General features: G+C 40.0%; 1 protein-coding gene across 2 annotated transcripts in view; it reads left to right on the forward strand.

Moving 5' to 3' along the window:
* LOC108552594 (aryl hydrocarbon receptor nuclear translocator-like protein 2) overlaps positions 1 to 25,180 on the forward strand; it is an 89,190-nt gene that overhangs the window by 52,853 nt on the left and 11,157 nt on the right. For both annotated transcript variants that reach the window (XM_017907218.1, XM_017907217.1), the window contains 3 exons: positions 23,844 to 24,010; positions 24,164 to 24,237; positions 24,319 to 24,417. In XM_017907218.1, coding sequence (XP_017762707.1) covers positions 23,844 to 24,010; positions 24,164 to 24,237; positions 24,319 to 24,417 — 340 coding nt within the window. The remainder of the gene's footprint in view (positions 1 to 23,843; positions 24,011 to 24,163; positions 24,238 to 24,318; positions 24,418 to 25,180) is intronic.

Genomic DNA, 25,180 nt, shown 5'->3' on the forward strand with positions numbered 1-25,180 from the left:
CTAGGACTACCAAACAAGTCAAAATGTCTGTATTCATATTCGTGGTGTATTTACATAAGTAGTTTTACAAAATTAACTCGTGGATAAGGAACGAAGATAATAACAAACTGAACGAAATTTTTTAATTAAAAAGTGTGGGTAATAATAATAAACACATTGTAAATTATATTTTCTAAATTATATACGTAGAATTCGATTTAATGAGAGCTTAGAAATACACAACTGTTATCTATCTAAATAAGAACGTAATTATATATAAAGTATTTCCGATAATTGCGAGCTTTAATTTTCCATATTTAGCAAAACAGCAAAATTAAAAAGCAGTATTATAAAAGTAGTTAAAGGCACATTTTCACCGAAATAAAAATAAAAAGTCTGGAGTGTCGCGATCCTGACGACTTTGCGTCAGTGTGAAACAAATCTTAACTACTCGCAATTAAAACTCGGGTACCTTCTGGTGACTGTGGAAACCGAGCGAGAGATTGGATCTCGTTAAGGGAGGATGAAGCCGAGGTACAGTCAAAAGGAGCCACGCGAGAAAGAGGGAAAAAAATAAGATGCGAAAACTCTCGCGAAACGTGAAACGAGCAGTGTATATACACGAACTGCCTCTCACCATTGGGTATTTTTAAAAAGTAAGAAGCTTCGCGCTTACGCGACACGTGTAAGCCTTCATTCCCGAAGCTGTATATTCGTGCGTTTCCGGAATTGTTCGTGGCGCACGAACAGCAGCGCCACGCACCTCGCGTGGTAACACAATGCATCGCGGTAACTCGCAGCGAGTTCTCGTTTCGCGGGCCTTGCAACTCTGGGGATAGACACGACTTGGAAATTAACGCGTCATTTTAATGGACCACCGAGGGAACAAGTAGGAACTCGAACAAAGTTTCCGCCTGCAACGCTGGACGTCCAGATGAGATTCAATTGTAAGCTTTGGAAGGTCGGATGCCATGGTCTGACTGTACAACGTCCGTTTCTACTTTAAACGATTCTAGGTTAACATTCCGGCAAATGGACGCTAGTGACGCGATCTGCAAGCGAAAACTCCTTCCTGCTCTGTTGATAAATCGGTTGATAAAATTACTACTGTAAACGAGTATTCGTCGTCGGTATGTTATATTTGAATTTATTATTCGAACTACGATAAAATATATTTCTAATTTCCGAATTTACTCTTTTAATCCTTAGGAAACTATATACCGAATAATTTCTAAAGGACGAATTCTATGGTAATATCGATCGAATGCTATATTTATAAACATATTTCAAGAGTTTGAAGGATCATGAAACCCTAAAGCAATAAATTGGGCTGAAATTATCTACATCCAAAAGTTCGTAAAAGTGACACGAAATTACGAGTGATTCGCATCCATTACTTCGATATGGACCGCGTTAAATATAACGGCGAACTAGCGGCATCGTGAAATACGCACTCCCTTCGTCCCTAGCGTAAAACCGAGCCAGACAGAGGGCTGGATGATGAAGGAGGAGGAGGTAGAGGGGGCAGCATTGGAACGTGGCTTCCACGAGCTCGGCCTGTTCTCCCTTTCGCTCCTTTCTCCCTTTCCCGTCAGAATTTCGGCACGGGGAGGGAGAACGACAGCAACGTTGCGAAGGTCACCTTCCTCTACCACCCTCACGCACCCTAACGAAGGGTGGTCATGGTCGAACGCGGTTCACGGCAGACAGAGAACACTGCTGTTGGGCGAAGGGTAACCAGGATGAAAAGGATGCGGCGAAGGCGTGTCCTGTGGTTTCGCGCACCACTAAAACGAGCTACAAGTGTATCGTGCACGACGAAAAATTATTCCGTTTCACTCGTGATCGAATTGCTATTCTTCAACTGGGAACCATAAAAATTATTCGAATGTAAATTATTTATGTCGAGTATGGACTACTTACATTCAATGTAGCAAAATATTTGTTTTTAGTTATTTCTTTATTAATTATTTATTACATCAAGGATTTCAGGATTTTCTAGTTCGATATTACATACAATATTTATCTAATTTAAGGTTTTCAATACAAGGATTTTTTGTAGAATACTTTTTTCAACAAATTTTATTTCCATTCGAAAATCTTAAACTATAGTATAAAAGAATAATCGTGCATGTTTCTTCCTTATCAATAGATCGTAAATAATGCGGAAAATTTTTGGTTGCTTCCGCTGCCACAGATGGCACTGTCTCGTAGGTCAGTTTCCTTCAGTTCGCGTCCTTCCGATCTGCACTCGGACCATACGAATATTTCCGCGGAACTAAACCGACATTCTTGAAACGAATTAACATTTCCTACATTCGGAGCCAAAACTCGAATCCTAAATCTGTATTTTCGATCGCCCACAAGCCTCCGCGATACCAGCTCGAAAACAAACGTAGCTAAAATAATTTCCCGCAGAGCAGTCGAAATTCGCACAATTTGCTTGTTTACCGTACTTTGATCCCACGTCGCTTAAACGAAAATCGTCCGTCGCGACTATGAAGCTTCGTCTTAAATAAATCTCATTTCCTTGTTGTTCGTCCTATACCGTACGATTCGATGAGCGATCCAATAGCGACGGCCGCCAAATCGACGAGTACAGCCACGGCCGTAGCGTACACCTGGTCTTCGTCTGTGTTGCTCGCTATTCCGCTGCTGGCTAATTTTATAAAAACGCCGGTACATGCAACGCGCGCGCCACCGTTGTAGAACCACGCCCGAGGACGAGGAGACGTCTGGCAGTGGTGGAGGAAGAGGGGAACAGCGACATGGACGTGAGAATGGTGGGGATGAGTCGAGCGACGACTGTGGGGAGAATAAAAAGAGCAATCGAAAGGAACGAGGCGCTCGATTAAGAAATAATGAAACAAAATGACAGTGTGTGCTGCTGCTGGCCGCGATGGAACGAGACATCGGATAGAAACGAACCGGAGGGAGAGCAACTCGGAGGAAAGAGAGGACAAAGTCTGGTCGATTGGACGTGTAGTATGCGTGTGTCGGAGGAAAGAGGGGGCGTGATGATTTACGATTCTCGGTTGGGAAAGAGCGACGAAGACGGAATGAGACGAACGGGAACGAACATTGCGGCAGCGTTGGAGGCAGAGGAGAAGGCCAGATAGAGTCGCGCGGAATGGAAAGGAAGAGACGAGGAAAGTGGCGGCAAGATGGGAAGAGGGAACCGCGGTAAAAGGGATTCGGTTTCGCAGTGACGGGGAAGTAGTTTCGGCGTGAGGGGAACCAGAAGAGGAACGAGCAGCGCGAGTGCGTGGAGCGGGGTGGGGCAGTGGGGGAAGTGTGGCGAAGAGAGGGGGAGAGAGAAAGAATTCGGGGCTGTTGACCGGGCTTCGAATTCGAAAGGCTCACGCAGGCTCGCAGTGAGGCAGGACGCGGATCACGACGGTACCGACGACGTCGACGAGGACGACGAAAACGGCTACAACGCAGTCGCCGACACCGCCCGAATTTCACGATGCTCGCTTAGGTGTGGAGTGTGGATGTCTCGATGCGAGACTGCACGAACGATGTATATCGCGCCGTGTTGGTCGAACGAATTTGTCCATTCGTTTCTCGTCCCAGGAGCGTATCGGTGTTGCCCGTTTTTCTTCGTCGAATTACTGATCGTCGAAAATTTATCGATATCGAAATATCGCGTCTTTTTTTGCGATTCACGAAGAATTATCCAAAACAACTGATTAACCGATTATTCTTCGATAATTGTCGCGAATTATATTTTATACTAACGGTCAACTGTTCGTGTCCGATATATAATAACTGTAGCTCTATTTCTATGTTAATCAGTCTCAATTTAGATTTCGGAAAATGTGTTCCATCCTATAATTTAATACAGAATTATATTCTCCGTTTGTATCGTTCCATATATACATATATAGTCCAATTATTCGGCACACTTTATTATCCAGCTTAACCTCAATCCCGATGTCGAATAATCGGAATTCTACAGTATCGAATTTTAAATAGAGAAATGTCGAGTGGTTTGAGGATGAGTAAATGGTTTTCCGAGTATTTCTTATTATAGTTTATATAAATTGCGGTTTAAGGTAGGTCTTGGACGACTGTGAATAATCAATGATATCGGATTAAACCTTGAGGGAAAAAGTATATAGAGATTGCCACGATGCAAGTATTGATCTTTCGACGTTACGGAACAAATCCTTGAATAATATCGAAGGATTACAGTTAGGTGTTGTATAACGGACTTGCGCGATGCGCTTGCAAATTTATCGTGATATATATATATTTTTTTTTTAACACACGGAACGTCGCGAGGTATAACGCAAACGAAATTTCAGTTATGCACGTATCGCGAACGGACCTTATCTCGAGAGCAGCCTTATCACGAGAGTTATCGCAAAGTTTGTTTTTACTTCTGCATCGACGAAGTATAATTGGAAAGCATTGTAAGTAAACGCGAAATTCGTAATTAACCAAATTCGTTGGATCGTAAAATCAGTTAATAAGCCTATTAATCAAAATAACGATATTCTAGGCATCGAAGAAGTTGACAGAAATATGGACCCATGGGAATCACGAATTTCGATCAGTATTTACTGCAATGTTGGAATATAATTGGTATTACATTGGAACAAATATTTCCACGTCCATTTGTAATTTTCAAAATGGTAATTAATATTTACAATCCTTTTGAAATTAAATCCCATGGGTTATAAATCGTTTATAACTCCTTTTTTGTCATACGGAACCCAAAAATCAAAATACAGGTTGCGCGATTTAAGAGCCGTCTGCAAGCCTGAAACATGAGTCAGTGACGCTCACTGTGTGATATAATTGATTAGATTTATACTGTACGACAAAATTCACGTCCAATCTGCAACTCCAAAAATCCACTAACCCACATCGCAAGTCCGATCAAAGTCTCCTACACCTCCATTGAATCTAATCTACTCCGCGAAGCTTATCAGACTCTCAAAAAACCTTCCTCACTAACCAGTTCAGTTTATTTCAGCAGACTACGTCACGAATCTCATCAAGATCTATCATCGAGACCGATTCTACATATCTCACAATCTCCACCAACGTTTCTCTTTACTTTTCATTCAACCACGTCTATTCTGTGACTACCCAAATCTCCGAGCCTACCCAATTCCGTGAATCCACTCAGTCCTACGAATCTATTAGATCTACAAACTAGTCAGCTGTGTTTGACGACTATATCCCATGGAGAAGTGGCATAATTTGTATCACGACGACTATATTCGTCATTGCTTGATTCTCGCGACACATATAGGTGTGCACCTCTGAAAAGACAGCTATATCGCCACAGCTGACTGGTTTATTCTACGAGTTTACCCGATAGTACGAGTCTACTCGATATACTTAATTCAATGAAACTACTCTGTCCTACAAAATTACTCAATCGCACGAATCTACTCGATCGACTGTACTCCATTCTACGAGTGCTCTTGGCTCGCAACGATCCTCCAAAAGCGTCGCGACGCCACGTCGAATCGTGTGGCGAACGGCGGGACAGACGGAAGAGGGCGCGTGTGCAGTGTTCGCGTAACTCGGTTTCGTGGCGCGACCTTGAACGCGTACGAGACGCAGGGACAGAGTCGCAGGAGGGTTGAGGCTCTCCTCGTCATCCTCTGTGCGTAGACCGGAGTATCGATCGAGGAACAGAGTTGTCGGCCCGTTCCCATTCGCAAAGCCGTGCGCTCCGGCAACAACCCCTTCCCGGACGGCGGGTCGAAAGTCTGGAGGCCTTGACTAAAGGGGTGGCAGGCCGGGCGGGAGGGTGGCCGAGGGCGAGGACGAAGAGCGCGCGAGGGTCATGGATTTCGCGTCGCCGCGCGAGCACGCCGACACAACGGGTGGAGAGAAAGCGAGAGTAAAGGGGATCGAGCAGATCAGCCGACCCGATACAGCTCGCGGCTTCTAATAAAAAGTGGCAATGATAGGCTGATAAAGCGACTGCTCGACCTTTTACGAGCCATTCGTTCCGGCGAGATCGCCTTGCCACACGGGGCTCCGTGTTGCTTGCTTTACGACCCGCGATATGGAACCAGGCTAATTCAGTCCCTTTTCCTACTCCATGTCTGCTTTCCCGGTTTCTCCACTTCCAATTCCACTGGGCTGCGGTAATTGGAGATGGAGCGAGGGTGGAGAAATTGAAATTTGAAGGGAACTAAATTGTCGCGTTACAGCTGTTTGATTGGCAATGGATGGTTATTAATTTATATATATAACATGCTTCTAATTTATCCTATATTAGGTGCACATATGTAACATTTTATATTTGTCGGAAAGGCAAGTTCAGTTTTATACAAATATCGATCTAGGATATAAGCTATGAATAAATAGTTTATAAGACCTAGATTCAGAGAACGATGTTTATATAAACATTAGGTAAGAATTGTCAATCGCTCCAGAGATGTACTCAAAGATGGATACACCTTCCTTGAGTAATAAAAGAATTAACCATTTGCACTCGAGAGGTGACCTTCAGTCACCATTTCATAAAATTTGGAAGATCGATATTAATTAGTATATCAAATTTAATGTAATGTAACAGTGTGCGAGATATCGAAATTAAATAATTCTACAATTCTTTATTTACTGCTCAAAAAAGTATTGTCAGTTTTTTAGTAGAGAATCTTTGAATTTCTACTCTTCTTTAGCCAAGAAATCGTCGAGTGCAAAGGGCTAAAAGAGAATATATTTATACATGTCCCAATAATATTAATGATCCTTATATCGATTATATGTACACGATGTTATATATAAACGCTTGATTGTACAGATAGTATAAATAAAACATGATGTATTATATTTGTTTATTCATTTCCTCCACCCATACGATACATCTCATAACAGCAAACGGTTCACTCGAATATTTTCGAAAGAAATCCTAATCCCAAGTTATATTTTCATTTTCCGTTTTTATTTCAAGCGGGGGTGAAATTCGTTGTATGGAGAGGAGAATTTATTTCGAGATGGAGGAACGAGATCGTAGACACGCGAAGCTGTTGATGTACTCACAATCGGTCTGTATGCACTCTCCGCGGTCTTGGGAGTTGCAGCTGTGAAAACAGGCAAAAATATGCGGCCTGCCACCCAGTTAAAATTACGGAACCAGGATTTCGCGTGATCGATCGCGGAGATAGGAAACCGGGAGAGGAATGCGATTGGAAAGTGAGTTCTTGCGGCAACGGCATTGTTTCCGAGCTCGTCACTCCAGCATCATCGCTATAAACGGCGTCGTATCGTGTGCAGACGCTGACGCGACCAATACCGCTTTTTTCAGTAACGACGGAATATTTTCGACCTTGAACCTTCGACTCTCACTGCTTCCCGAGATTATGCAGATCCGTCTCCCTCTGTGTCAGGTGAAAGAGCGATCTCGGATGAAACTGGCTCCGATCTTGCTGTCGCCTCACTTTGACCTATTCAAACAGCCTACTCGCTGTTACGCTCTGTCACCTATCGATCAACTGCTATAATTATAGCCGCAATCGTCATTTGCCATTTTCGCAATTTTCACCTTGTTCACTGACACGAAGGATTCTCCGAATAAACGAAGAGGAGTCTTCCGAAAAATCCTCGACGAGATAAGGTTTATCGAGGATGTGAGTCCTTTCGCAATTTATCGGCTACTTTTCATTGCTCCTAATTGGTGCAATTAGTGACAGCTATCCACGTATAGTTGTATAGCAACGAAGTATATAAAGTTTATTATTGTAGGATACCAAAAGAAATCGCACATCGGCTATTGCCAACAAAAACAAATTGTAAACCGATCGATATCTTCTAGAAGCAAATCGAAAAATTATTCTATATAACATAATTAAGTTGCGTGACTCATCTACGGGGAGATGAAGCGTAGGTTAAGGAAAGCATAAAAGCGTGGTCCTTGACAACCAAAACAGAGTCCTTTGAAATCAGTTGTGACCAGCACAAGCGTGAGTCGCTTGGTGTTGCAAAGAGAGTTTTAAAAGAGTGCGTCTTTGTGTGTTTTCGTTATCTTAGTGTTTTTTCCCTAAGTTAAATCAGTTTACGAGTTTTGAGTTTGTGTTCTTGTTCTTTCGTGAATTTTCGGTGTCTCAAGACCAGTTTCGCCATCCTACATTATCAATGAAAAATACAAATATACAGATATAAAAGAATGTGCGTGTCCTTATGAGTTATAATAATGGTCTCTGTACTGTACCGCGTTTAAGACTTTCTAGAAAATAGAAGGTCTTTATAAACCGAAATCTGAAACACGACCTCTGACGGGAAATAAAATAAAATAGGAAAGGTCCTCGAGACCTAAAAATCACTATTGGTCTGATCTGACTATTGATCTGACACCATCTTGCAAGCCTACGGTTTATTACAATCCTTTTCGTCCACGTTTCGCTAACTTACAGGCGACTTTTCAGCACGCGTTTATCCACCAGTAGCTGATCTATCATCCAGCTAGAGTTTGTAATTAACTCCGTTCATCAAACTTCAGCTTTTCGCAATTAACTTTCCGGATTCTCTGTTTCGTGCTCCCGATATTACAACAGCCCACCTTCGTAAACAATCTGAAAGTCCTCCTACCCACGGTAACTCCCTCCAGCCTTCCTGCTTGCGTCAGAATTTCAATCGCGTCGCTCCGGAATCGATTTTAATATTCATTTAACAAAGAACGCGCGCGCAGATCGAGCAGGCCGAAGCCGACAGGTCGGGCAAATATCGAATTCGAGGCTTCCTGCTTTGGAAAGCTTCTTCTTCTGCGGGAGATACCTCGATGTTGCTTCCCTGACATGGCAGAGAACTTGGTTGGGAGATCGGTGATGGGTCGTGTCAGAAACTCGAGGATTTTGTGGTTCAATGTTGGACGATGATTAGATTGGAATGAGAGAATGTAAGTGGCGTTCTTTTGGATGAAAAATTCCGATTTTTATATCCCTATATCTTGCAAATATCGTGGGTATGTCATACATTGGCAGTTTGACAGTTTCTTGGCCTCTCACATAATTCCAGCTTAGAATTTCAGAATGGAAGTTACGTTTCTCCGGAAGAAATATTTCAATGCATTTCTCAAACATTGCAGCTACCTTCGTTAAAATCCCAATAACACGCTGTGCCTGTGGTAATTGTTGACATAGATTTTAATATATATTGATGTAAAAGTGAGCGAAATGAGTATGCATGGAATGTCAATATGAGCGAATTTAGGTTGTATGAGAAACGAGTGTGCGTGTAACGAATGAAGTATAGTATGGACTGTGTATATTTATGTAATCTATGAAAGATGGAGAAAATAAACGAGAGAGTAATGGGATAGGTCAGTTGCAATTCGGAATTCATTGAGAGTAAACGTGTGAACGAGTGTCGTACGAAAAAGTGAACATAATTATATGTACTCCATCAACAATTTCTTGTTGTCCAATAATTTTGTTAAACAAATATTTATTATATTCGTATAAATATATTATCCATTACTAACAGTCCTAATTATTCGAAACTTCCATAAGTCATTGTCACAGAATTACCTGTGAATTCGAAGCATCGGAGTACAAGCAATGTTCTTCTTGAACAAGAAACCTCCCAGCATACCTAACTTCCTTAAAATCCTAACAAAACACTGTGTCACCTGTTTCTAACATTGTCCAACTTCCAAATTCGAGTCCTTAACCGTGCAAAACGCTCGTCTATGTGTCGCGAGAATGAAGCAATAGCTGGTATAGTCGTTAAACACAGAGTAAGTGACGCTATTAAAGTATTGGATCAAAAAGACTACTTTATCGTATAAAACGCAATCAAAACCAAGTGCCAGAAGTGCAAACTTCATTCTCTATCCTCAAATTCAACAATCTCTGAGTGCCATCCGGTGGGAGCCGGAGACCTCTGATCCTCTGATCCGAAATATCCGGCGGTCGTGAAGCGAACGAGGTTTCGGTGGACTGGCTGTGCCTGTGCTGCTGGTAGGCCAGGATGAGAGAAGGGTTCGGCCGTGTTAAAGCCAGTCGCCCGTCCACGTGCATCGATTCATTCGTCACGGTGTCCCGACCTATCCAACGTGTAACTCCAGGACTTTGCCGCGCCGGCTGCACGCGCGCCAGTGTGTGTACGTGTGCGTATGCTAACAGCATCCCGTCACGTGTGCGACGATTACGTCCCGTCTGCGTATATTTCTCCTCTCCTCTCCTCTCCCTGTCTGTCTCTCCGTGCACGGACAATGCGCCGGTGTTCGCGTGTGTCGCCGGATGCGAGTGTGCGAGGCGACTCGACGCGGCGTCAGAGCCAGAGAAGAGGAAGCCGAGGAGGCCTCCTGACCCTTTTCGCCAGCAGGAGGATCGGATCTCTACACCCTCGAACCACCGTGAAACCGGCTCGAACCGTTGTTGGGATACGTGTTCCTGGCTCGTAGGCCACTAGCCACGGTATTTCGTGGAAATCACAGGAATCCGCGAATCGCTGATCATTTCATCCCTCGTGCTTAGTTCCGATTCCATCGCAAAAGTCTGCACGTTGAAATACGCGTTTGCCTCTTCGGGGACTCTCGTTTGCCTCTCTTGAACGAAGAAATCCCCAACACCAAGAATCAGAATATATTTCTACTCTGCTTTTTGCAGTTAATCGATTTGGCAAATGAGTCATGACTCATATCTGTAATTGCAGGGAAAAACACAGCTTGTTACGTGTTTTCATTTTCGAGATATGAATGCTGTTTAAAATTCTGATCGTGCATTCTTTTTATTAGCTCTTAGTTGAATTGCATAATTTTTCTCCAACGTGTATAATTTGTTCCCGATAATTGCTTTAATTTGCGAGCCAATTAACGAAGGAACTAAAATTTTGTTCCTGATGGTGGGATATCTGAGAAACAATGGAAGATAGGAAAAGGTCGTTAAGACAAAAATTGTTCGGTATAAAAGGAGACATAACGCGGTATAAATATCTTCCTCGTACATGAAGTGGTGTGTGAGACATCAAGGTCAAGTTACGTTAAATTAATTTTAGACTTGCACAAGATAGAAATAGTGCGACTTTATGCTTCTTGAATATATGTTTGCTTTTCACTTTCGAGTACAAAACTGAACGAAACATTCGAGATAAACCGATTGTTATATATTGTGGGATTACTTCTAGATTAACCCTTTGCACTCGGCCATTATTTTCATTACTGAGAAATAGCAATTCAAATATTTTCTGCTGTAACATCGAGCACATTTTTGAAACGGTAAATAAGGAATCGGAATTAAATTAAGTCTTAAAATTATTTTATTTCAACATTCCATGCAATCTTAGGTTATTTTAGATTTAATATGTTAATTAACATGGATCTTTGGAATTTGATTAAACGGTGACTTAGGCTCACCTCTCGAGTGCAAAGGGTTAATCCTATGTAGACAGAGATCTAATAAATAACGTACTCTGCTCTCCTAATAGATAACGGAATTGTTATATCTATTATGAGTTATTTTCCTCTGTTTCTTGCATACGTAATGAGAAAATTTGCAACGAGATGTCAATAATGTCGTTTTATTACGAAGGAGTCTAAATAAAACGAACACCCTGTATATGTCTATTTGGCTGGCGATAAAGTTTTAAAGGTTTCCGGAATTCACGCAAAATTTATTCACGATAAAGCGAATTTTGAAGCTCGGTTTTACTCGTGTGACAGAGGTGACTCATTTCTGGGTGGTTCAGAAGGAAAATCTCGTAGAACACGAAACGAGTACGCACGATAGGAGAGGATGGCCTTTTATGACAGACCTTTTTCACGACTCCTATCTCTCGACTCGGAGGATCTTTGTTCCTGAGTCGTCTGGCCGCCAGATACACGCTGGAAAAAAGTCACGGGTGACGTAAGTGAAACGGGAATGCTCGTTTTCGTCCCGAAGGGATCCGTTCTGAGAATCGTAATTAATTGCTGATAACGAGGTAACGCGAGTCGCTCTCCAGTCTCATTTATTCGCGATTTTTTTCAAGAACAGTGGCCTTTGATCCGCTGCTCGAAAAATTCTTTCGACTGAAAAATAAACAGACGCGATTGCGCTTCGTGGAAACATAAAGTATTAATTACGATAAGCACTTTGTGACCTGGATATGAAGAGAAGTTTGTAAAATCTTAAAATTCGATGATCGGAAAAGGTGGTCACACCTTGGAAAATAGATTTCAGAGATTATCTGTATGATACTTTAACGCTAATCTTTAACACGTTGACTGCCATGGTGGTCATCAGTGAATATCGCTTATCTCCTCAATGGGATTATGATATTCACCAGTGTCCGGCGATACTAATTTTTTAAATTTATATTTGTTTTATTCTAACCAATTTTTGAATATTTGAACGACATAAGTAAATAGAGAACTTGGACCACCATGGCCCCACTGAGGAGACAACGCTGGTCACTGATGACCACCATGACAGTCAACGTCTTAAACCTTATAAACATTTCTGAAAAAAAATTCCAAAAATGGAAAGAAAATGTTCTATAATTTCTATGTGGAATACAGTTATGGGGCTCAGTTTCGAATTCTAACATTGAAATATTATAAAAATTCCAAGCACAATAGTAAACGCCCCTTGATTTGTCACAAATACAATAATCGAAAATGATCTACAAATATCTCCAGTAATAATAGAAATAATTCATTTTGGAGAAAAATGCAACTAAGGAATTATTGTTAGTAAGTACCCTAATTATCTAGCAGTCTAAAATATATAAATTTAATCTCGGATTAAAATTTTTCGGATTTTCTAATACCTGACAGATAATTCACCTATTGCCAATTGTAAATGATTAGGAGCAAGAGGAAAATAATTTCCATCAAAATTCCACACCTGATCCAAACTCAATTAAACACAAATACAAATACAAATACAAGCAACGAACCGTCCATTCGAATTAGGACATGTACACAACTTAGCCCCGTAAAATTCGCCAATTTCATCAAAAGAGTCAGTCATCCTGCATAATACCTCAAACCAAACCCCGAAATTACGTCTGTGTCCCATACTTTTAGCATCCACAGTCACGACAATTCATTTCTCCACTTCAGTTCGTGACGCAGTCGCAAAACCAACCATTCGCGAACGATACGCTAATTACCACTATATATTTGTTCGATTCGCAGCGAAATTGCAGGGATTTTTGAAGTATGTTAACCGTAACTGTAATCCGAAGCAAGGCTAATTTCGATGATGAAAAACCGTGGATCAAAGAAGCGTTTACAGCGTTTGTGTTTATAGATATTGGTCAACGTGATCAACTCCACAGTTCAAATTTTTCACCCTGTATAAGGCCCGCAAATACTTCCATCGGCGATACGAGCAACTTCATGGATTGGTCTGCGACCTGACCATCGCAATTCCGAAACGAACCGAGCCCCGACGACCAAGTAACTAATACTTTTTCCGTCTGGTCGGCGATAACGATTAAACTCGTCCGACGATAAAGCTATCTTTGGTATCACACGGTGCCGATCTTCGTTACATCGTTATATCGATCCTCCGCGATCCACGGTTCGTTACTCGCTCGAACCAACCGAGAGCGGATTATCACCTCTCCTTATCCTGTTTTCTCCGCTTCTCGAGGTCACTTCCCCATGGACTTCAGCTGTAACTGTATGAAAACATTAAAGAGGAGTTTTTAGCCGGCGTTATCGCGACGATAACGCGACTGAAGGCCAGCACCGGGATAATTGGCCAAAGTCGTTTCGGCATTGTGTAACGCCGGATAACCCTGGCGCGCCGATTTCACCACGGTTCCTCCGCGTTCCTTACTCCTCTGCGAAGGAACCGACAGGACGAAATCGGAAGAAAAATCGGGGAGAAATGATAAAAGAACAGTGTGGAAATCGCGCCGCGTCCGGTTTGGACGCTCGCGACACCCAAGATGGCGGCCGCGCGTCGTCGGAATGGAAAATCACAAAGAAACGGGTCAAGCGATTTAATTGCAAATTTGATTGTTTTAATCGGCTGGAACCGCGATACGGCTGGCCAGAACGCGTGTAATCCTTTGCGGATAGCGAGGTTAGAGGAGGAAAGTAAAGTCGAAATTCGGCTGACTCGGTTGTTTACCAATTCGCGCGTTAGAAACGCGGATGGCCTTAGCCTGCAATCAGGCAACCGGCCAGACACGCAGCAGAGATGCCAGGCCAGAGTGTCAATTGTTTATTGTCATAGACGCAATCGACAAAAAGCGTGTTGTATGGTTGTGTTGTATGGTTCTTCCAGTGGACAGTAGTAATCTTGATGTGCCATTAAATTGTAGGATATACGTTTCTGGAACGATGTTTGACTAATTTAAAAAAGAACTAAAAAATAATTTATTTATTAACCCTTTGCACTCGAGAGGTGACTCTCAGTCACCATTTGTTTCAATGCTATAACTTAGATAATGAATGATGATAATTATATTAAGAACATCGAAATCAAATTATTCTATTCGTTCGTTTCACATGCAAATTCACGATTTCCTTTTTTTAATTTTAGCATATAGAGTATCAGTGAGCTTATAAAAATCTAAGAGCTTCGAATTGCATCTTTACAACGAAAAAATCTTCGAATCCAGAGGGTTAATATATTTATTTATCCTCCAGTTAATTTGGAATTTGTTTCAGAAAACATTAAGTAAATTGTTTTAGATAATTACTTTGATTAGGTTGGTCTGATCCTACCTCAGTATGGGCTACAGTGTTGTCACAAGATTAGGTCATTTGAGTGTGCTTTGTGCAGTCTACTTGCGATATTCCAGCCCAGTTGGGTCTCGTATCTTTTCGAGAATGGAAAATAAAAGATACTAGACAATAGAACGTAGATTAGTCGAATTAATTAGGAAACAAATTTGTTTGGATGATAATCGATGAGCAGATTTCGAATCGTCATAAATCGTTTGGGAATTAAACAATCTTTTACGCGAAAGGACACGTACCTAGCAAACGTACCTGGAAATGATATATGAGTTATATAAGAGTTATTATAAAAGTTTTATTATAAGCCAAATCTGATTTTTCAGGCGAAGGTTAGCACTATTCGAAGCAGTTGGTAGAGTTGACAGAGAAAAATGACTATTCTTGGAATATTTTTTGATACTCGTGCTATTATTTTCGCATTACAGTCGCACACTGCAGACATTTGTACTGCATCCATTAATTCCCCATATCTTCGACCCATTACAACGCAATGCACGATTTTCGTACTCGCATACTCGGTCATTCCTGTAATAAAAATTCGCATAATCACCGTTTCACCGCACACGCGATTTCTCTCACCTGAAACTTGATCGATCGTGCGTCACGTCCTTCGATGGAAACTTTCGATTGTTTGTACGATATTTAATTAACGCAAACCTTATCTCCATGCAAGAAGCTTGATAATTTTAAAGGAACACGTTTGGGAAGAGACGATTCGGTTGATGGTGAAATTTTATGTCTTTTGGAAAAACTTTTTGAGGATTTTCGTGAAAAGTGTGATCGGCAGTTAGGTTAACATCACAGTGCGGGAGGTACGCCAAGTACCACATTTGAAGCCGTCACTGCACTATGGCAATGATTCTATTATTAACTTAGGCGTAGATTACGGTAGTGTAGACCTTGATTATGCACGCGTACACAACAGCTGTTCTATCGCATGATATCAAACAACATAGATTTATGGTTTCGCTTCATCGCTTCCTGCCTTTGGTAGTAACGCTTAATGGCGGACGCACAACAGGTCGCTGGATCTATTTCGAACGCACTTTACGTCCCGCTAACAGATTCGTTCAACCTTCGAATGATCCATAGTTCGTTTTCTCTCGTTATTCGTGTCAACGTTGCTGCTATTAACTTTCCGGACGCTTGTTTAACTCTCCGGTACGAGGCTCGATCGATTAACCCTTTGGGCCGCGATTTATTTATGAAAAATCGTGTGTCGATGTGGTATTAAATTTTGATTAACACGTTTTCTTTCATCTAGGATAACATTGGAAGAAAATTTGAGACAATTTGGGAAATATAACTAGGCTCGTATGATAGGAATGGCTTATTATCGTGAGAATGACGAGTTAACCTCGACAGGGCCGTAGCTACGCGTAGTTTGAGTACCGAGTGTAGAGCAGCTAACACGTAAAAAAAAAATATATATATATATATATAAATGAACTAACGATATAAATATATATGTATCTCTTTTTTGTATTTACAACGGTGTTATTTATTCATTGCTTTAATGCTCGTTAGTGACTTTTATACTGACCAAATTGTAAACAAATAATAATATATTCATTTATAATAAAGGTATTATTAGTGAAGATAAATTATTAAGATTAAAAGAAAATATTGTTTACGTATAATTATTGTATGTTCCTTTATATTGTCGCAAAAATAGCAAAGGATTAAAAAAAAAGTATGTTGTCTAAAATGTGTAATAAAATATGATATATAATACAAATCTGTTAATAAATAAACTCAATATACCCCCTAATGGAACCCGTTGATACGGCACTAATTGCTTCAATAAGATAGACAAGGATAGAAAATCCAAGCGACGTCGATCAGCGCCATCTACGATTTTGGACCAAAAGTTCAAAAAAGTAATAGGAATATAGAATGTGTGAGGAGGTATTCGATACCTCTTTGATCATTCTGTGTTCCTGTTACTTTTTGAGCTTCTGGTCCAAAATGACAGATGACGCTGATCTAGGAGTTATCGACGATCTCCTTACTTATTCTGTATTTCTATTAGTTTTTCGAGCTTTTAGTCCAAAATCATAGATGGCGTTGATCGAAGTCATTAGAATTTTTATTCGGCAGTGGAAAAGTAGGAAATTACAAATTTTTTTAATTTATTCGTGAACTTTTATAGATGCATCGTAAAGTTAGAACATTGGATAATATTCCTAAGCAATTTTCATACATAATTTGTTCCTAATTAGTTTGTTATTAATAATTATTTGAAGCCATACGTGATTTGATAATACCGACCGGTACTATTGTCCGTAAAAATAATTAATTATAAAGCAAAATTAAATGTAAAATATGAACAAAAGTTATATGAGAATGTAGAATGTAATATGTAGTTTATAAATTAATTATGTTAAAGATAGTTATTAATGATAAAAAATTAGCATTGTCGGTAACATTTCGAACACTCTGTGGAATAATTAATTATAAATTAAGAACAATTTAATATCCAAAAGTATATTAGAAAGTTCACCAAGGCTGTGCCTATATAATGAAATTATAAAAGTTCATAAATTAATCTCAGAAATTGAGAAGTCTGTAAATTTTCCACTGCCGAATTGATTTATTAGAATGTCTATCCAAACTCTACGATTTTGGGCTCGAACCTCGGGTTTGGTAGCAGGAACACAGAATAGGCAAGGAGGTATCGAATACCTCCCCCCACGTTCTATGTTCCTATCACTATTTTGAACTTTTGGTTCAAAATCGTAGATGGCGCTGACCGAAGTCGCTTAGATTTTTTATCCTTGTCTACCTTATTGAAGGTATTAGAGCTGTACCAACAGGTTCCGTTAGACGCATATTGAGTTTACTTTTGAATAGGATAAAACAGATTTCTACTTTTCTTCATGTAGCGGTATATCAAAAATAAAAGAATGTAAATTTGACATAAAACACTCATGAAGGATATATTGTACAATTTCTATACAATTAGGTTATTACATTATATTATATGGTGTATTCCGAAAATATTATTTAAATTATTTAAAATATTATTTAAATTATTTAAATTATTACATTTTGGCAATTTTGTATTAGACAAACATAATATCAAAGGAGCTGTCACATTGACAGAATTCCAAAAATACTGAGCCTACCAATTTCGCAGATTTGGTGTGAAACCTTCTGCCAATTTTGCAATTTTGTATTAAGCGAACATAATATGACAGGAGGTCGTTTGTCAACAGATTCTTAGAAATGACGTCACTTTCCAAGAATTCTATCGAGACATATTTCGTACTGTTTGCGTGAATATACATTCTACACATGGACTACGCATTGCAGGAGATTTTAATTATTTTACTTACTTTACTTACCTTGTTTTCCTTACTTACCTAATTTTCCTTGCTTACCTTATTTCCCCTAGTTTATTCTTCTTACTTCACATATTACTTTGACAGATATGGCCCACTCTTAATTTTCGAAGTTCGAAAAGAACATTGAAAATATACAAGAGATAGGATATATCTTAAACTTTGTGCGTAGCTCTTAGCTTGGTATCATATCCCAAAGATTACTCTTTGGGATACGATACCAATTACCAGATCTCACCACGTGGAGGTGGCTACGCATCGAAACCCGGACATGCGCTCTAATGGCGCAATCTACTGGTGCTATCCGTGTCAAAGGTATCCTAATCTAACTTGGAGCGAACTAAATTAAAATGACTCTACTGACACTTTATTTTATTTCGTGTCTTATAAAGGGAATTTCGATTCGATATGCTAAAACTCTACTGTCGCAATAAAATAAATTCCCATAAAAATGGAGAATGAAATATAAAAGACGCGAGCAAACAGAAAATCACGACGCGCCCGAACGAGTTCGCGATCATTCAAAAGACCGACTAGCCTACGAGACGTACTCTTGTGCACAAGACATCTTCATACCTCAGCACCCTCCCGATCGAATCTAGCCCATCGAGCCACCACAGACTCTGCCATGACTTACTCGTGAACGAGAGTGATCGACGAACCAACGAAACATCCAAAATCAATCCGAGGGTCCCTAGCGAGGCCCTGTAGCCGGTCACGCAGGCCCCTGCCACATGGGGGAGAACTTAATCATCCCATGGGGTCTGACCGCAGGCCCATATGCAGTGTCACGGCTACAGGGCCCGTACCCCGGTCGTGCACGCGCTGGTGCCCAGGACGACTAGGGCCGACAGACCCTCGAATTGACCCAGATGAGTGCCAGCCCGCCGATCACCCTAGATCCGATGCGTGACAAGGGTGGCAGTGGCGAGGATGAGTGTCGGAACGAATCGTTTGGATATCTTACGAAGTATGGAGTTATCGAGTACACGAGAGTACGTCGCGCAGGCTAGTCGGTGCTTAAGAACGATCGCGATTATCGCGAGAACAATGATGTTCTATTTGGTAAACAAGAAGGATTAAAGAGGAAGAATATGAAATGTATTCGCTCCAAGGTAGCTTACCTTTGTACGGATAGCGCGCACATGAAACTTAGCTTAGAAATCTATCTTAGAACTACTTAGTTCTACTTAGGTCTAAACGCACGCATCCCGCGTCGTTCAACGATGTTGAACTTGGAAAGCTTGAAAATCTAAAAAGAAAAGATATAAACCTGAAATAAAACGGATTAGTAAGAAGAAAGTACAATAAATGAAAGCGAAAAGAATACAAATCATGAAGAACGATCAAATAGAGTGAACAACCCACCGATGAGACATAAACAACCCAACGACGAGGCATTCGAATATTAAACGTAATGTTCAATTTGTCAGATAAATATAAATATTGAAAGAATAAACATCTGAAAAGAAAATAATAATTAAATCCTGAAAATAAAAAGAAAATTAGAACCTGAAAAAAGAAAATATTAGACCTGAAAAGAAAAATTGTTAGTAAATTGTTTAAGGGGGTGGGGTAGCCAACCCCACCTTACTTCGGACCCACCCCCACTCACGCACACGGAAAAATTTAGATGTTACACTCCCGATGCCAAACCGGCAAATGACTTCAACAGCGGCACGTTGCCCCTTATATAGCCGTCGATCGGCCGAAGTTCGACGGAAATTTCCGAATTCTACCGATCCATTAATTTTTATTTTTCTGCTATAATAGCCAATAATTTATCAATTTTTTCACTTTTATTGTAAATTTACTTTGTAAACAATTTGTTATTAACAATATTAATTTGTTATTAATAATAGGTATAATTATTTATAAAATTTTTGCAAATTATATGTATATTTCAACAGAAATACATTATTAGCACAAGATATTTATTGATTTCTTAGTCCTTATTATAAATTTTTGTTGCAAACAATTTATTATTTATAATAAATTTGATAATTTATGTATTTTTTATAAACTATAATTGCATTTGCACTTCTATGGGGATAAATTTTCATAATACGTATACGTATGTCAAAATACTTTTATTTCCTCTGTATTTTTAGCTAAAAAGAAATATTTCACAGAAAGTGAAAACGTTAGAAGATTCATACTCATCTTCAAAGTTAGGTGGGAATCTATTTTTTAACAACTTTATATTAAAAAGTCATTCGTATTTATGTATCGAATAACGAAACTGTTTCAAATCACAAATGATTTAAAGAAGCTTCTTATAATTTTGCCATTAGACCTAACACCTAACTTCTAAGACAACAATGAACTTCCTAACATTCTTACTTTTTATGTAATACTTCATTTTAGCCAAAAATCGTTTGAGAAATTTTTTAGAGAAACACATTTATCGGAAACCAAGAGTACTAAAGTAAATTCGATCGTAGATTCGTGAGTAGGAAAGTAAACTTTCCTTTCGTACATTGTACAGTATAATTAGAGCAAATATGTAACTATAGAATCTGAGACTTAATATTGGAAAACAATGTTATAAATCTTGCCTTTCCTCCGTTATATAAGAGGCTTAATTTTCGTCAGAGACGAGATGGGTACAAGAAATAATCGTGCAACCTTCGACTTTGAGTAATCGATAATTAACACTATTATGACAAACCTTAAAAAAAGAAAGAAAAAAGAAACCGAGATAGGTACAGAAAATAATCTTTAGTCTTCGATTTTAAATAATCGATAATTCGCCATTGTCGGTATCAACGTTGCTATTATTAATTTCCAGAGTGCAGTGCAAGACTGGATCATGACGCCACAAATTTTCTGTTTTCAACGCTAATTATATAACAAGCTCGGTGCAAAAGCGACACGAGTGCATTTCGCGTCAAAAATAAGACAGGCACGAGGAACGATACGAAACTCGATATTTACCCTAAGGATTTTCTTATAAATCTCCAGTATGTCCAATCTTGACAACACCTAACTCGCAACCTCCTCGAATCGACTCGTTTCTCTGCGTCTTCTCTCGTTTCCCATTTTGCTCAAAAATGATCGCAGAAGAAACGAAAGAATTTGACCACGAAAGAATAATTTCGCGATTATCACGAAGCTCAATCGATCGTACCAACTCGGTCTAATTAACGAAAACCAGTATAATCTGCCCTCCGATTCAGTCGTTGACCATGGAATCTCGAAATGGTCGAAATCGCGACAAAGCGGATTTTTCAGCCGAGCAAAGTGCATCGTACACTCGAACCAGTTCTCCAGCTTTCACGCGGTGCTGGCCGACGAACCGATGAACCAGTTCGGTTCCTTACGTCATCCAAAGTTAAGGTTCGATTTTTATCCTCTTCATTACGCGAGAAACGTGGCCGGGAATCGAATCCCGATGCAACGTGGGCCCGAAAGGACCCGAACGCGTTCAACGTTTTACGTAACCTTTGAGTTTCGTGGCGTTCACGCGTTTCGACGTACGAAAAAGCCGGGTTTCAAGGTTGGAACAGGCAGAGACGGATGCAAAAAACGGCAGATGATTGGGAATAGAGCAAAGTGGAGATCTCGGTCGGATCAACGCGAACTGACACTAGTGGTCTGGCACGTGACGGACATTTCCCTTGGAATCTGTGCCGAAGTGACGACGGTCGTTAGTAGCTAGACCATTTCGAGTGCTCCATGGCGCGTACACGCGACACAGGCGTCGCTTTTTTCTCAATGCCTGCTTTTATCGTCGGACAGTTATTCGGGCAGTGATTTAAAGTCGCGGATGGAGATGGCGAACAGCGTCGAGAGGGTCGGGAAGATGTGCTTTGGTCAGTGGGAGCTAGGAACTAGGACTAGGGTAAAGGTTGATATCCTATAATATCTTGGAACATCTTGGAAGAATTATTATTGTAAGAATCGATGAGAGATCCGCGAATTTTTTTACTACGACTGGTAGTCGTATGCGAATACGACTGTACGAATACGCATTTCGTATTGCCCCAACTTGTTTGCAACGATGCTTCCGTTAGCTGTTGTTCGTTCGGTTATTTGCATTCCGGCCATTTCTACGGATAGATAAATCGATTATATAAATACCAAAGGTGAGATGGTTGTTCGGAATAAAAGTTCAATTAAAATAAACTGCCATTTCTGCACGTTCGGATGATTGGAGATGGGAACTCCTACACCTGGCAGATGAAAAGGTTTAAACTTAAATAATGAACTTAATAGTACTATGATATCTTATTGTACTAGTTATATGATGTTACTATTATTATGTTACTATCGTCACGTATTACTACCACCACAGTATTAATATTTCTATATATTCCTATTTTTATATCATTACTATTACTATGCCATCGTTATTACTATATTACTACTACTACAGCATCAATATTTCTGTGTATAGCTATTATTATACCGTTGCTATTAATATTCCTATACCATTATTATTATTGTGTTGCTATTATTATGTATTACTTTTATTACCCTCACTATCGCTGTACATGTTATTGTTATTAGTATATTACTACTGCTATGCTGTCTCTATTACTATTTCTAGTTCTACTTTTATCACTGTTACTATTGCTATTACTATCGTGTTCTTATTAATACTATAGTACCATCGCTATTATTACGTCGTTAATATGTCGTTATTGCTATCTGACCACCACCTAATATAATACTATCGCTACATTTTTTCGTATACACAACTCCGATTCGTATCTCGCCGGTTCCTCGAGAGTATCATAAATATCGCTCTCGGTAATTAATTCGTCATTAATTCCGACGATAAGACTGTTCGCGCACAGTTGCTACACATCGAGCGAAGTGTCGTCCGGACACTTAACTTCTCGGTTCCGGGCTACACGGTTATGTACGCGCATGGAATACAAGCCGGTTCCCCTTCGCATGCCGGCGAACCGTGTGTCGCACAGGGTTTATCCGTGGAATTATTTTCGTGGTTACACGATGCTGCCAGTTGACTCACGCGCTCGACGCGTGAGGAAATTTAGATGCGTCGCGAGATATTGCATTCGCCGGCTTTCTGCGCCGCGCCATGGGAAAAGCACGGGATGAAACTCGATATGAAAACAAGCGACCCCGGCTCCGCCGAAATTCTCGTCTTTTCGCGTAGCGACCAGGCCGGAAATCACGTTCGGATCCACGATGATTCGCGATCGACCGAAATAAGGAAACGAATATCGCAACCCGACGACCTTCTAACCGGCCTCTGCTTTTCCGATGATGTAACCTCGCGAACTTCGTCATTTCGTATTTTTGTACTTTTATACTTTCGCCACTTTTTAATTTCGGAGTTCTCGATGGACTGTGAGATGTCGTTTCTATCTGAACGTTGAGAAAGAATCGAGAGTTTGCTGGAAGAAGTTAAGAACGGTTTAATCCTTTCACGAGTAGTTTCGGCAGCCTTGCGGCGATTTTTCGCTTAACTCACTAGCGCCGCCACGGTGCGTATCTACTAAAATTGAAGCATTTTTTAATTTTACTGGCATAATCTTGGAACTTTTCTCTTACTGCAGGTGTCATATCTACTGTGCAATATTTTCGTCTGTTTTCCTTCATTAAACCGTGTATTAGATTCGAAGTGTATCAAGATTTTGTTACAGCTATATAAAAGTCTTCTATTTTTCCGATAACTTAATAATTTTATAATTTGCGTTCGAGATTTGCTATAATCCGTCGCTTCTATCTACACGCGAGAAATGTTAAAAAGGGATCGTTGATTTCTTCGATGGAAGAAAGCTACGAGTAGCTCAAGAAATATCTGTGTTCCTTTAGTAAATCGTACAATAGGTCCAAAGTGTTCTAGGATTATCGGAGATTAACGCTTAGCTGTGTGCTCTATTTTGTTACAGCAATCCAAGAGCGTCACGGAACATGGCAGAGAAACAACGCCGCGACAATCTCAACACGAATATCTCGGCAATGGCGGCACTTGTACCTACTGTCGCGAAAAGTCAGAGGAAGATGGACAAAATATCCGTCTTGAGGTTGACTGCTGCCTTCCTCAGAACGCAATACAGTAAGTGATCCGATCGTAATTCCATCGTGATTCCAACGTGATTCCATCGCGTTTTAATATTCATAGACATACTGCGACACGTGATAAATAAATTAGAATTGCTTATCCTTCGATATGCGCTCGTTAACGTATGTTTACGCGTGTTTCTTTCAGCGCTGGGACATGGCACTGTTGGCTTTCTTCCCCGAGAGCTCAGCGATCTGGACTTGGAACAATACATCGTCGACGTGAGTACTCGTAAATCGATCCAGTCCTGTTATCGTTACACACGTTGAACACGTTAAAATCGTTTTTGTTAACCGTAACAGAACTTGATCGAAAGCGGGGGCTTCTTTATCGTGGTCACGACCACCGGGAAAATAGTTTACGTCAGCCGGCAAGTTCAGGAGCATCTTGGCCATACCGAGGTAAATCTCTACGTTACGCATCTTTTCCTTCTTTTATTACTGTCTCTCTTTCATTTATTTTCAATTTAGCCACACCTTCGACGAGATTCAACCGCAGATTCGATCGGCACGAGACTAGTTGTGTCGATGACTATGAAAGTGTCTCAAGTAGTAAAATAAATTATCATTATAAAATAATTATATATAGTATAATACGTAATTAGTGAAAAATTTGTTTCTGTACTTGGTTCTATATTCAGACCACTTTCATAATTATTGCCACAATTATTAGCACTAGAACTACCGGATTAATCGGAATGACTGGTTTTAACCTTTTGCACTCGAGAGGTGCCTTTCAGTCACCATTTGATAAAATTTCGAAGATCTATATTAATTAATATGTCAAATTTAAAATAACGTAACAGTGTGCGAGGTATCGAAATTAAATAATTCTACCTGTTAATTATTACACAATTTCTTATTTACTGCTCAAAATAATATCGTCAGCTTTGTAGCAGAATATTTTTGAACTCCTACTCTTCTTTAGTCAAAAAATAGTCGAGTGCAAAGGGTTAAGTCTCTTATTTATATAGTTGTATATATATCATCACCTATCTATATATCATATTTATGTTTACATTAGAAGATCGGTAGTTCTAGCGTAAAGAATTGAAAAATTAGAGAAATGACGTTCAATTGAATCTCTGAGACCTAACAAAATGATCAAATTCCTATTCCGCAGAAATTTGTTTACTTTCACTTGATATTAAGTAATTTTTAATAG

This window comes from Eufriesea mexicana, unplaced genomic scaffold (genome assembly GCF_001483705.2).
Source record: "Eufriesea mexicana isolate 0111107269 unplaced genomic scaffold, ASM148370v2 scaffold7347, whole genome shotgun sequence".
Classification (NCBI taxonomy): domain Eukaryota; kingdom Metazoa; phylum Arthropoda; class Insecta; order Hymenoptera; family Apidae; genus Eufriesea; species Eufriesea mexicana.